The sequence below is a fragment of the Carcharhinus amblyrhynchos genome, chromosome 14, assembly GCF_965287045.1.
Source record: "Carcharhinus amblyrhynchos chromosome 14, sCarAmb.v2.hapA, whole genome shotgun sequence".
In the NCBI taxonomy this organism is placed as follows: Eukaryota; Metazoa; Chordata; class Chondrichthyes; order Carcharhiniformes; family Carcharhinidae; genus Carcharhinus; species Carcharhinus amblyrhynchos.
In genome coordinates this window covers 10,262,502-10,276,775 of record NC_137337.1, presented here as the reverse complement: position 1 = coordinate 10,276,775, position 14,274 = coordinate 10,262,502, and the positions used below count along the sequence as shown (strand labels likewise).

Below are 14,274 nucleotides of genomic sequence, written 5' to 3'. Positions count from 1 at the left end.
TGTGTAGTTGAAGGATGAGCTTTCCTAAACTTTTTTTTTAATGAGATACATGCCATCTTCCTACTGTAGCTGTATTCTTTTACTTTTCCTGAATTCTTGCTGTACCAGGGCTCAGTGAGGTCAGACAGTACCTGGTCATAAAAATCACTTAACTTGCCTGTTATGTCTCGAGTAAATATGTTGCCATCTTTTCCCCACCCCCTTAAAAACAAAATGCTTGTTTTATGGGGTCAAGAGCTTTACAGGGGTATTGTATTTTCTACTATCGTGTAGGTTATGGAGTAGGTGCTCTGACAACAGATGGGTGGCATAGGTGACAGTGGTTAACAATACTGCCTCACAGCGTCAGGGATCCAGGTTCACTTCCAGTCTTGCGTGACTGTGGAGTTTGCACATTAGCCCCATGCCTGTGTTCTGGTTTCCTTCCATAGTCCAAAGATATACATGTTAGATGGATTGGCCATGTTAAATTGCCCCTTTAATGTTCTAAGATGTGTAGGTTAGGGGGGAATTAATGGGGTAAATATGTGGGGTTATGGTGATAGGTTCTGGATAAGCTACTCTGACTCGATGGGCCAAATAGTTTCCTTCCACACTATAGGGATTCTGTCAATTTGTCTATTTTGCAGTTTCAGTTGTCATTTAGTCACTTTCAAGGAAGTTTAGCTAATACTGCAAAGCCCCCCCGCCCCGCAACCAATTTTTCCTTTTAATTTATTTTACTGTGCTTGTTGCACTGTGTAGCTCTTTGATATTGATGCATGTGCATCAATTCTGAAAGGGACTTTTTTTTAATGGAGTCTGTTTGTTCCCTGCATTATATGGCAGTGCATCCACATAGCTTAAAGGGAACATCACTCTCAATCTGCTTCTCATCTGACTGGGTTGAATTATGATTTCTCTGCTGCATTCTCATTTGATATCTATGCTAGGTATAGGCAGAAACTTGCGGCTGAGACGAGGCTTTGTATACAGAGAAGGGAGAATTCCTTGATCTCACACTGATTTTGTGAAGGCACAGGTTTTTCCTCCCTTATTGGAGGAAAGCATTGTTCTAAGTATATGTGGTGATTGAACTGGTTCTCAAAGGAAAAGATCACAATGACAGTAGAGGGTTTGAATGGACCTAAATATAGGGAGAGTAATGCCTGAAGGGCATTGGAAATCTGGGTGCTTCAGTTTCCTGTGTTTGTGGGATAGTGAAATTCCAAGTTCATTTGTGAATAGTTAAGTAACTTGCATGGCTTTATTTTCTCTCTCTCCTAGGCTCATCTTCGTCGTCCAGTGATCACATTCCTCAGGCCTCTCCCATACCTACTTCTACTGCACAGCCAAAGTCAGCAATCAACTGGGTTTTGTCTACGTGTGTTAGCAATCAATCTCCAAGTGCAGCCACAAAAGCATCCAGTCCCGTTGCCTCTGGGAAGAAAAGACCGGCGTCACCACTTACAAATGAATCCACAAAGGAGGTTTGTAAGCTGATTTTCTGTATTTCCCACAGCTGAGGATCTCAAAATGGGTGCATTTTCAATTCTAACTAACAAATTTGTTTCTGCTTTAGTTTTTTGCCGTTTTCACTGTTCAGCTTAAACAGTTTGATTTATTGTCTCTTCGGGGATTATTAGAAGGAAAAGAGAAAGAAGTCTTCTGAGTGTGAGTGAAACTAAGCTGGTTCTCCAAGCTTGATGCCTGAATGGGGCAGATGTGCATTGTTCAGGGATGCTGTTGATTTGGGTAGTGAATGTCCAGCTAATCTGGCTCAATGATACAACCTTAGAAGTAAGCTATCATTGAAGGGCTTGGATTCTGCCTATTTGCATCCAGCTAACCTGAAAGTTACTGGATGGGATTTTTATGAAATGGCAAATGGTAAGAAACTTGTCAGTGCTCTGTGTTAACTTTTGGTTTAACCAAGAAAGCACTTCTCCATACTATGAATGTAAACTTCTGGATTACTGTGCTAAATAAAATGTCTCATAAAATCATAGAATCCCTACAGTGCAGAAGGAGGCCATTTGGTCCATTGAGTCTACACTGACCACAATCCCACCAAGCCCTATTCTTGCTATTCCCCCTGATACTAGGGCCAATTTAGCATGGCCAATAAACCTAAACCCCCACATCTTTGGATTGTGGAAAGAAACTGGAGCACCCAGAAGAAATCCACGCAGACACAGTGAATGTGCAAACTCCACACACAGTGACCCGAGGCTGGAATTGAATCCAGGTTCCTGGCACTGAGAGGCAGCAGTGCTAACCATTGGGCCACCATGTCGCCTGCAATATGGATTTTTTCAGTGGTACAGAACATAGACATGATGATGGGTTCCTGTTGTATCAGACACTCAGAAAACTAAATCAAGCCACTTCTTAGCAAAAACATTAGTGTGGTTTGGAGTTTCAGGGACTGGCGTGTAGCTGCTTTTTAAAATTATTATACACCGTTAAAACAGTTCACAAAGTGTATTTGACACTTTTGTCATTATTTTGCATAATTTGTCAAATTATGGCTCCAACTCAATAGTTTCATTTTTCACCAAACGAGGTCTGTGATTTATTTATTGAAAATGTAAAGCCCTCATAAAAACACTGGTCAGTTGACTTGCTAAAACTAGGAGGTATTTGCATATTGTATCTTGGAACTGGCAGATGTGGCTGATTTTCTTTTTAACCTATCCAGAAGCTGCATCTTGCAGTGTGGTTCTAAAATTTGACTTAGTCTAGTCTATGAAATTGGTGTTTTTTGACCACAAACAGTTTGATTGCTGTTTTACCACAGACTCTCAATCCTTGTATGAAGGGTTAGCAGAGGAAAATCTGATTCACCGCATAATTGAGTAGTGATAAGAAACAGAATTTGAGTTTAATTCCTGCTATCCCGTTGAAATAACTGGCCCTGCCATTGGTGAATATTTTGACAGATTTTTAGCTAGATATTCACAGTATAAAATTTTATGTGAAAATGACCAAAAATATTGATCCTGTAAATTTGCATGTTTTTCGTTTAAATTGCTGGTTAGCAGGGTGAGATTGGCTCAGATGTTGCTTGGGTGAAACTGCTGGCATCTTGGTCCAAAGGCCAAGATAAGGGCAGTCTTTCTATGTTGAGGTGATAAATTCTTGATTTAGTATTTGTACTCCAATTTTGAAGGAGCAGAATTTTAAGTGTGGAATTATTTTACATGTTTAGGAAAGTGGAGTTGAGGCAGAAGATCAATCATGATTATATTGAATGATATTATTGAAGGATTAGATAGTCTACTCCTGTTCTTTATGTTCTGTCTTTAGTCTGCAGATGTATACACACTTAATTGTAGTGCAAAACTATCATTTTGTGTTACCAGGTACAGATTTGGATTTTTCTTGGGTTGATCTCAAAGGGATAGCATTCAAAAGGCAGCTCATCTCTCTTGTTTCCTGGTAATTGTTTAGGAACCTGCAACGAATGGTATACCAATGGATCAAAATTCATCACAGAACTTAAAGAGAGCATCTGCACAGGCATCTGAAGTTTCACCAAAGAGAAAGAAACTGGATGTAAGTAGCACCATAGAATCCATAGAATGCCTGCAGTACTGAAGGAGATCAATCAGCCCATCAAGTCTGCACTCAAGTTCCAAAAGAGCATCTTATCCCAGGGCCCCCCCTCACCCTATCCCTGTAACCTTGTGTATTTATCATAACCAATCCACCTAACCTACATGTGCACCTTTGGACACTAAGCAGTTTAACATGGTCAATCCACCTAACATGAGCAACTTTGTACTGTGGGAGGAAACCCATGCAGACAAGGGACAACGTGCAAACTCCATGCAGGCAGCCACCTAAGACTGGAATCGAACCTGGGTTGTTGATTTATCATAGAATTTATGTATACTTTTTCCTGACTTTTTAATTCATTCCTGGACTTGTGTCTGACAAAGAAAACATTTGTTATACATTTAACATATTGCCTTTAAGAAAGTGGTGGTGAGCCACTTTTTTGAATGGCTGCAGTCCATGTGCTGTTGGGAAGGGAATTTCAGGTTTTTGACCCAGTGACAGTGAAGCAACATCAGTATAGTTCCAAGTTACAATGCTGTGTGCTTTGAATTAACAGCTGGTGGTGTTCCCATGCAGTGCTGCCCACCTTCTTCAAAATAGCAGAGGTTGTAGGTTTGAAAGTTGCTGTAAAGGAGTCTTGAGTTGCTGTTGTGTACCTTGTAGATTGGGTAATACACTGCAGCCACTATGCATAGGTGATGGAGGAGTGCATGTTTTAAAGTGGTGGATAGGATGACAATTAAGGAGGCTGTATTGTCTTGGATGATATTGAGCTTTAGTGTTGTTGGAGCTGGTCTCATCCAGGCAGTCACATTCCTAACTTTTGCCTTGCAAACAGTGAACAGTTTTGAGGACTCAGAAGGTGCCACAGAATTCCCAACTTCTGCTCTGTTCTGGTAGCGACAGTATTTTTGTTTGTTCTGGTTAGACTTCTAGCCAAGAGTGACTGTCAGGATTGTTAATGAGGTGATTCATTGGTAATGCCATTGAACACCATGGGAAATAGTTATCCTCTCTCGTCAGGGGCTACAGCTTTTGTATCCCGTGTCTTTGGCCAATTCTTATCTCTCAAAGCAAATGGAATTGCTCATAATGCTGAGGACCTCAGGCTTGATTTAAGGTGGATCCTCCATTAGTGGCTGCAGATGATTGCAATTGCATGTACCCCATACTTGTTTCGTGCACTTAATGACCTTGACACCAGCCCTGTTGAGAGTGTGGTGATTATGGAACCATTTCCTCCAGTTATTTAATTATCCACCACCATTCGTGGCAGATGTGGCAAGACTGGACAGCTACGGTCTGATCCATTGATGGTGTGATCACAGCTGTTTGTTATTCAGCATGCAAGTAGTCCTATGTCAGGAAAGAACGTCCTCGCAATCACATTGCCGTGAAACTGGGGAGAGCATACTTGGAGTCACGTCGCTGTGAACCAGTCTGGGGAGAGTGTACTCAGTCACGTCACCGTGAAGTAGCCTGGGAAGAGCGTACGTCCACATTGCCGTGAAACAGTCAGTTTTCGGACATAGTAAAAAGAAGAACAGGCTGGGGGCCAACAAGAACAGTGACTCGCCAGGCTGGCCCCTGCTCCTGGGGAGGAGCCATCTGCCTGCCGTGATTAGCATTTGCTAGTTCCTGTCCTACAGCAGAGCCTGGCCTCTAGTCATTTTGGATCTTTCTGCCATTGGACCAAGATTTTGCTCCACTGTGACTGTACGGCGATAGGTGTGCAGCGGCTATCCCACATTAAAACAATCCATGCATAAGCAACTTCCACCTCGAGCCCAACCCACCCAAATGAATTTTGGGTCCTAGATCATGAAGACCCTTGTGGACATCTTCAGCTGTGACAGACCTGAGTTGCATCTCCATCATACCCTGGAAGCTCCAGCACTGTAAAATTGACATCACTGCCCTGAATGAGACACGACTAGCGGGAGAAGGCCACCTTAAAAAACAAGGTGGTGGCTACACCTTCTGAAAAAGAAACACTGTCCCACGGGGTCAGCTTCACCATAAAAAAGCAAACTGGTCAGATGTTTTGTGGAACAGATTCCCCCCTCTCCCTGTGCATGGGTAAATGTGCATCTTCTGACCCAGAAGCAGCATGTCACAGCCCATGACCTGACCGTGCAAGCAATGGATGAGACAGAAGACATTCTGCTTCTGCCTAGGCCAACTGTGTCCCACATCTCAAAAGGGATTTTCCTCAGTGACTTCAGTGTCAGAGTTGGGAGGGTCACAAGTCTTTGGAAATGTGTATTAGGCAGGGTGGGCATAGGGAAAACAAACTCCAATGGAATCCTCCTCCTGTCAAAGTGCCTAGACCATGATCTTGTAACAAACTCTTTTGTTCTGTCAGAGAAGTAAATACAAAACCTCTGGCAACAGTCCCGCTCCAAGCATTGGTATCTAATTGACTACGTCATTGTTTGAGTCACAGATTGTCTGCATCACCCACGCCATGACTGGAGCCACCGACTGATTTAATGGAACATAGAACACAACAGCACAAACAGGCCCTTTGGCCCGTAAGTTGCGTCGATCATATCCATACCTACTAGGCCTATCTATAACCCTCAATCCCATTTAAATCCCATGTACTCATCCGGAAGCCTCTTAAAAGACCCCAACGAGTTCGCCTTTACCACCACTGACGGCAGCTGATTCCACTCGCTCACCACTCTGAGTGAAAAACTTATCCCTGACATCTCCTCTGTACCTGCTCCCCAGCACCTTATACCTGTGTCCTCTCTTAGCGACCATTTCAGCCCTGGGAAATAGCTTCCGAGGATTCACCTTATCTATATCTCCCAACATCTTATAAACCTCTATCAGGTCGCCTCTCAACCTTCGTCTCTCCAGGGAGAAAAGCCCCTGCTCCCTCAACCTATCCTCATAAGGCATGCCACCCAATCCAGGCAACATCCTTGTAAATCTCCTCTGCACCCTCTCAATAGCTTCCACATCCTCCTTGTAGTGAGGCGACCAGAACTGTGCACAGCACTCCAAGTGGGGTCTGACAAGGGTCTTATAAAGTTGCAGCATTACCTCCCGACTCTTAAACTCAATCCCTCGATTTAATGAAGGCTAGTACACCATACGCCTTCTTGACCACATCCTCCACCTGCGAGGCCGATTTAAGAGTCCTATAGACCCGGACCCCAAGGTCCTTCTGCTCCTCAACGCTGCTAAGAGTCCTACCCTTGATATTGTACTCCTTCATCCCATTGGACCTGCCAAAATGGACCACTACACATTTATCCACGTTGAAGTCCATCTGCCACTTCTCCACCCAGTCTTGCATCCTATCTATTTGCCCTACTATCTCCATCGACCTGGCTCCAAATCAGTAAAGGCAGAAAAAACTCTGCCTCAGGCTGTCAATATCACTGGAATACAAGACCCTGAGAAGGAACGTCTACTCAACCAGTGCCTTACAACTAACCTGGCATCAACCAGTGAACCAGAGCTATGGAGTGTCCACAATTCCTGATCCATCATAAAAGCCACCATAATCAATACCAGTGTGGAGATGTTTGCTTTCTCAACCAGGAAATACCAAGAATGGTTCAACAAGATCAGGACGACTTAGACTGCAAATGCAAAGCTTTCCAGAACGAGCAACTCCACCAGAGCGGGAGCAGACAAGCCTACAGGCAACTGAAGGCCGAGATGCAGCAGACAGCCCATAACCTAATAGATGGTGGGTGGAAAGAATGTAAGAGATTTGGCAACTCACCAACAGCCATGGCGTGCGCAACTTCAGCACAATTGAAACTATCTAGGGGAGCATTCCCCCCCTACTGATATAACACTGATATAACATAAAACATAAGCAAGTGAAGCGAGGTGCAGCATTGACTGTGGGAGCCGTGCGTTTCCTCTGTGTCCAAAGTATAAACATCTTTACCATTTGAAGTTGATGGTTCTTAACGTATAATTACTTGAGCATTTTCTATAACTTATGAAATATTTGGAATATTAAATGTATTCACTCATCCTTGGTCGTGGTTGGTGAACAAGTCTGATTTCAATCTTGCGGCCCACTCAGCCGGAGGGCCACTCATGCAGCCTACTCAGCTGCCTAAGTTGTCCATCACTGCATGATACCCTTGCTCTTTGAAACCTTGTCCCTAAGTCACCCACACTTTGCTACTTTTTCTTTCTTCAGTTGCCTCCTTTGGCAACTGTGCATTTTGTTCACCTGCCAACATTTCTGGCAACTTCATAATGTAAATTCTCTTTTTTTCCTAAAGAAACTGGGGAAGATGGGTCAAGTATTCAGTGTCCATTTCTGTGTTTAATTTTTAGCTGCCTATTTATGACATCTGAAATTTAGGGTAAACCAGTTAAACAATCAGTGCCCCTTGAATGTGTTCCTTTTTTGCTAGGGATCTGTCCCTGTGAAGGAGCAGGGTGACTGTTCGAAAAGTCCTGTCAGTGAGAAAAAAATGGATGAAAATGTGAAGGTAAGCTATGGCTTCTAATTTAACTTTTGAATTCTAACAGGTGCGTGGAAAACCAAGTTCTCTAAAGTTCAACATACAAAAATACTTTGAAAATTATGAAAGGAGGAATAAAATTAAAACTCATGGCCTTCAGAGAAATAGGACGTTTAATCTTGTGCAAGCTGGTCAGCATTAACACATTTCTATAATTTGGATAAGTGCTATTATATATTTGACTCCTTTTTTCTGCAGGATGTTGAGTCTGAAGAAAAGCTGATGCCAATCCCATCCAAGGCTTCTGCCTCACAGGTAACTGTGTGATGTGTAGTGGAGTTTAATTACTGCAAACAAATGAGGCCTACTTTAATGACTGGCCACCCAGCAGTATCTCTTAATTAAGCATTCTTTATTTATTTACATAGATTTGCAGTGGGTGTTCGTAAGCTTTGTAACTGTTTGAAATGGCACAGATGAACATGGTCCTGCTGCTCCCACTTGTGTACTTCTGAATCAGGATAATAGTTAGGAGCAGCAGCTTATGCAGAGTATTTTGAATGTACCTGATGTGTGAAATCTATCATTGACTGAGGACAAATGAATTCAATCAAGAAATTATGATTTGGCACCAAGCTTGGGTTTCTAAAATTATTACCATAATTCTTTAACATGGAAAAGTTAATGGAGGGCAAAAGGGCTACATGTGAGCACCTGCCAGTTTACTTCTATTGTATTACGGGTACGAAAGTTACGCGGGGAAGTGTATTCTTGGAAATGAGGGCTGTGTTGCTCATCTTCTGATTGAGACCACTAACTGCCAATGTCAAGACTTTGTTGGCTGTAAGTTGATCTTGCAGCACCAATACTCTTTGATATACAAGAGCCCACTTGGGGATTTTTCCAGTGTCTTCCACAATTAACAGTTAAGTTCTTTGCAACTTTCCTCCTGTCCTTTGTCACTTTTAAAAGTTAAATAAAGGGTTTGATGAACAATCCCGAATGTGCAAACATAAATTAACTCAAACCAGGGAAGGACAGGTGAGCAACTAAGTTTGGATCTCATTGCTTTACGCGGGGGATGATGAAAGTGTGGGGCTGAGGGAAACAGTGAATACTAGTAATGTTCAGTCCTCTACATTCCTTAAGTTTTTGTACACCCTAGCTGTATTGAACTTCTTGAATGTTTGGTTGAAAAGATTTGCACTTAGATAGCAGATAATCATGATGCCACTCTCTATTGAACTGATATATAAATTAGTCTTTCTTTTTACACAGGAACCAACGAGTACAGAACTTTCTGATGTCTCTTCTCTTCCTGTAAACCCTGTTCCAGTAGTTAAAAATTCGATAAAGCTGAGGCTGAATCGGTAGAACTACCAATCTCGGGGCCATAGAACATAAATAACCAGGATGCGTGCGCGCATGCGCACCCCCTCCCACACACACACACACACACACACACACACACACGTGAAAACAAAACATCTACCGGAAGAGTCATCTGATCGCTGGCTACAGCTTCCTTCGTGGAAACATTTTAAGAAGTTCTTTGAACACAGGTGATCGTGGTATATGGTGAAGTTGGACGATAAAGGCTGTAGATTTTTTTTTTAAAACATGTCCTATAAGACTTGATCATTGTTGAATCTGGAGTCTGGTAGAACTCGACCAGTGATGATGATGCATTGCGGACTGACTGGTCATGCAGGGAGTGCATCTTGGCGGAGTACTGCTGATGTGTTGGCAACAGTTATGTTAGTTGAAACTGTTTTTTTCCAATAACTTTTCTTTTTCCTGTTATCTTTGCTCTTAAACTGCCTTGCAATTGTGAAAAGATTTTAAAAATTTTTGTTGACCAATTGTTCTGTCATAATGGGCATTATTTGTAAATTTAGGTTAGTGATGGTATTGAGAGAGAGAGATTTAATATTGAAGGGCTCTTGTACCAGACCATGCCATTATTGATTTCAGGGCACTTAATATATGTGATCCAGCTGTTTCTTTTCTTTCTAATACCAACTAAAAATTCAGAGCTTTGTTTCTGGGGCATCCTATGACCTGGAAAAGGGGGTAGTAGCTTCTGAGAGTTTATTTCCCAGTTGCTTCCATTGTTTTTGTGCTGCTTTTTGATCATTAGATATTAATTTGACTATCTACTTCTTGTTTATGCCACTATCAGGGACTGTTCGGGACTTATTTTGCTTAAGAGCTAAATTCAGGATGGTGGATGTCATGTTAGGACACTGGACATTTCTTTTGGAGCTGGTTTCAAATCAAGCCTTAGTGGGTGGCGTTTAATATCTGCTACCACTAGGATGAGTCACTGCTTTAAAATATTAAATCAATTCCTTGCCAATTTGGAATTCACAATGCAAAACTCATCCATATTTGACATTGAAGTCATCTGTATTTACATTGATCGAAACTCCTAGGTGATTTGCTCCTGCTTGGGAAAAGCAGACTGTGTGCTTTGCATGGCTTATGGGTTTGCAACTGCATGGCCATTATGCATCCATGAAGCATGGCAATGTGGGTTTAGAACTCCCCTCTTCTTGTTCAGCTAGAAATCTGGCCTATGTCTTGTACCATTGTCTACATCGACCCATTCGACCCAAAAATGAATGTTACCAATGGGCTAACGCACGTGCAATTCCACTTAAATATCCTCAGTGTACAAGCAAATAACTTCCTTTCCCAAGATCTACCAATAGAAGTACTTTAAAAATCTAAAACCTCCTTTCAATCAGTACAAAAAGGTGGCTTTTTTTTTATTTTGCTGGTCCTCCAATTTATATCACTTAAGTCCCTCTAGAAGGGATGTATGGGGTAGATACTCTCCAGGTATGTGATAAGTAAATTGAAATCTCTCAATGTCCAGATTTAAATCGTGTCATAAAACTACATGAAGGAAAATCTTTTGGGTGCTTTTAAGCTTTGGGATGTGTTATGACAACATGAGGTATGCATGGCAACATGTTCAAAAACAGACTTCTCTAAGGTTAATGCATTCAAACAGGTCAGAAATGATCTTAACCCTAAGTTTCACATTTCTTTTTGCTAAGTCCGGCTAGCATTTATAGATGCAAATTATAGAAGAATAGCTTGCTGGACTGTGCAAGCAGTTTGAGTATCTGGCATGTGCAGCTTTTTAAAAGAAAAGATTGCGAAAAAAGAACATGTGGCTGAAATTTTGCCATGCTGGAATTTGAGTCAATTATTGTGACTGTTATTGGCTCAGTCCATAACCATTTCACTCAGTCAATCTTTACTCTGAACTTGTCATCTGCTGGCAGGTAGGGATCCAGATCCTGTGGTTCCCCATTGTATAACTTCTGTGCTTGAGTTTTTAATGAGGTTTCCTCTGGGAATTTAATTTTTTCGTGCTTGCATAGAATTTGATAATTCCTGAAAATATTTTTCATCAATTTATCACAAAAGAAGAGTTTGAGGTAAAAATGTTTACTTTTGGCAATGGAAATGCGCTTTTGGAAGTACAAATAGTATTTTACTGTTTTAATTAAATTTAAATAGTTTAAATACGCCTCCCTGTTGTGTCCCCCCTTCAAAACAAAACTGCAAAGTTTCAAATCCAAGTGTGGATAGTTAGATCTCCCCATATGGCCAACTGGATTTGGGAGGAGAGTGATGAGCTGAATTTGAAATAATTTTTTGCATTAAATGTGTATACATGCATTTCTCTCTTGCTTCCTAAAGGCAACCTATTCTTTTTCCTGTCCTGGAAAATATTTCTAATTGTGAAATGGTTGGCCCACTCTGGCAGAGCTGAACTATGTATCCTTCCAAACACAAACTAAATTATCTGTACGCATAAGTTAATTTTTCAGGAGTTTTGGGTATTTTCAGGTCTCTGTCTTTTAACTTTAGTCATACTGTAAGTGGTTAAAGTCTGTTTAACAAATCATCTATCAGCATTTACTAGGAAGATCTCCCAGAAACTTACAGGCTTTTGTTTTGAAAGGTATTTATTTTTTCCACATTTTGATGTGCATGGTGATACTGCCAAGTATTTTAGGATGGAAAAGCATCTTACAGTAATTTTTTTAAAAAACTACAACATCAGTGATGATCAACCGAGGCAGGCTCTGCACAAAATGGAGAATTGCTTTTATTTTCCCAGCCCCTCAGCACTATTTTGACTATAAAAAATATTGACTGTGGCTACTGACTAATCCCTTTAACTTTAGCTATATAAATTATTCTACTTACATGGAAGCAGTTCTAATAATTAAAAAGAATAGGTTTGTTTCCCTTTCAACACCTCTGTTGATACGAAGGGTGTGAGGTGGTGAGGGAGGCTCTATAATTGAGGTAAAAAGAACTGTAGTTTCCCTTTTAGTGGACCTGCCAATGGACTGGTGTTCTTTGAAGCTCTTTGCCTTTGCTTTCTTGTAGCGTATTGGGACTACAGTTCACTGTGGCTGACCAGGCAGTTTCAAAATTTAATTTTTAGTGAGGAGCAGTTACTGGGTAAGAAAGTGAGTTCTCTGTGAAAGTCTGTTCTGCCATTGTAGAAAAAAGGACTTTTCTTGTGATTTGAGAAGAAATACGGCTGATCCTTGCTTCAGAAAATTGGAAAGAAAAATATTAATCCTGGTCTTTTCCACCCAAGGAGCTACCCCAGCTAGTTGCATGTCTAGTAAGCAGCAAGTTATCCCAATTAATTTTACATAGGAGAGATGAGATGTATACTGACTAACCATGAAAGTGCTTGCGTAGTAGATTGTAGTATATATTGTGATGTCTGATTTGAGTTTCATTTTGCCGTGCATTTACATGAAACCAATTTCTGAGTCTTTGGAGAGACATTGATAACATGGATATCACAGAAATTGTCTTATTTTTATTGCCAACGTCCTAAGAAATTGGGTCGAGGAGGAAAAACCTTTGAACGCACCAAGATGTGCAGCTTATAGCAGGGAGTAACTTTTTGCCATATAACTGGTACAATGCACTGCCAGTGTTGTCTCATTTGAGTTATGAAATGCACTTTTATGTAAACGTGCATTTGCATCACAGGGTCCAGGAATGCTAGGGTTCATACATGCTGGTTTGTATGATATTGATGTATATAAGGCTGATTTAACCTTCCCATTAATTAATGGCATACTCTTAAGTTTACTCCCTCTTGGGATATATTAAAATATAGTAGAATGGAACTCTTTTTCTATTCTCCCCCAACCCCAGCCAAATAACTTTAGCTTTTATTCCAAACATTCCTATTAAGAAAATATTGCAAGTTATATCTACCCATCCTGGTTGGCCGGAACATTTCTTTTTTGTGCTAATGGCATTAACCCATTTTTAGGTTTGCAGTAGGTGACCAGGTGGGAAATTGGCCCTTTGAACTCCATAACACTGGGTCTTTTTAATACGGCAGCAACAGGTTATATGAAAGCTGCTTGATGGTGCTAGTTACAATATCTGCCTGGGACTTTCATGAGTGCTCTGTTTCGATGTTTAAGCCAACTATGTTTAATGAAACCTTTGACAGTGTTGCTTCTGTTTTGAATGCTTTTGTCCATTGATGGTTCCATTGCCACACTGCATGAATAATGGTTATAAAACAGTTCCCAGCATTTTTTAAAAAATTTTCATGTGAATGAATTGGTGCTGGACTGACCTGTTTCCATTGAACAGGATGATCATTAACTGGCTTTCACTGAATCAAAGTTTTTAAAACATCAAAGATTTCACAATTGTCACACTCTTCAGGATCAAAATGTCTGTTTACTTGCCTGAATGTGAAATCAAGCTGACTGTGGTTGGGCAGGTTATTTGTGGACAAGCAAGAATTGAAAAAGCTTCAATGTGAATGCACCTATTGTTCTGCCAAGATGAGTGCTAAATTATTTTATTTTTTCATTGTTGGTGAACTTGTCATAGTTTTCCCTTCCTCACAGTTTAACTGTTGCTTTCGCAAGCTGTACTCTGCGGCTCACAGATGGAGTTCTGTTTTTTTCATAGTGTCTGTACACTAGTAATTTTCAGAAGCTATTTTGTATAGAGATGTATTTCTTCATTTAAAATAAAAAAAATAAAAAGTGCAGCACACAATGGAGTGATATTAGAATTCTTTGTTCTCCCAGTTCAGCCTTGGCTAGTGCCAGGCATGGCTCTGTTTGGAGTTAAAGGTTCTGGATTCGAGTCCCATTCCAGAGACTTGAACACAATCTAGGTTGACACTGTTCTTTTAAAGGAATGCCCCACAGTTAGATGTGCAAACTGATTGTTGTGGGACCTTATTTTTTACATGCATTTA

The 14,274-nt window shown here is 40.9% G+C and overlaps 1 protein-coding gene across 3 annotated transcripts in view; it reads left to right on the top strand.

The window, feature by feature from the left end:
• Positions 1–14,069, top strand: part of LOC145352423 (poly(A) polymerase type 3) — a 74,876-nt gene extending 60,807 nt beyond the window's left edge. For 2 of the 3 annotated variants that reach the window (XM_080202265.1, XM_080202267.1), the window contains 5 exons: positions 1,267–1,469; positions 3,433–3,537; positions 7,941–8,018; positions 8,250–8,306; positions 9,270–14,069. In XM_080202265.1, coding sequence (XP_080058391.1) covers positions 1,267–1,469; positions 3,433–3,537; positions 7,941–8,018; positions 8,250–8,306; positions 9,270–9,365 — 539 coding nt within the window. In that variant the 3' untranslated portion in view covers positions 9,366–14,069. The remainder of the gene's footprint in view (positions 1–1,266; positions 1,470–3,432; positions 3,538–7,940; positions 8,019–8,249; positions 8,307–9,269) is intronic. The other variant, XM_080202266.1, reaches the window with a different exon arrangement.
• The last annotated feature ends 205 nt before the right edge of the window (positions 14,070–14,274 follow it).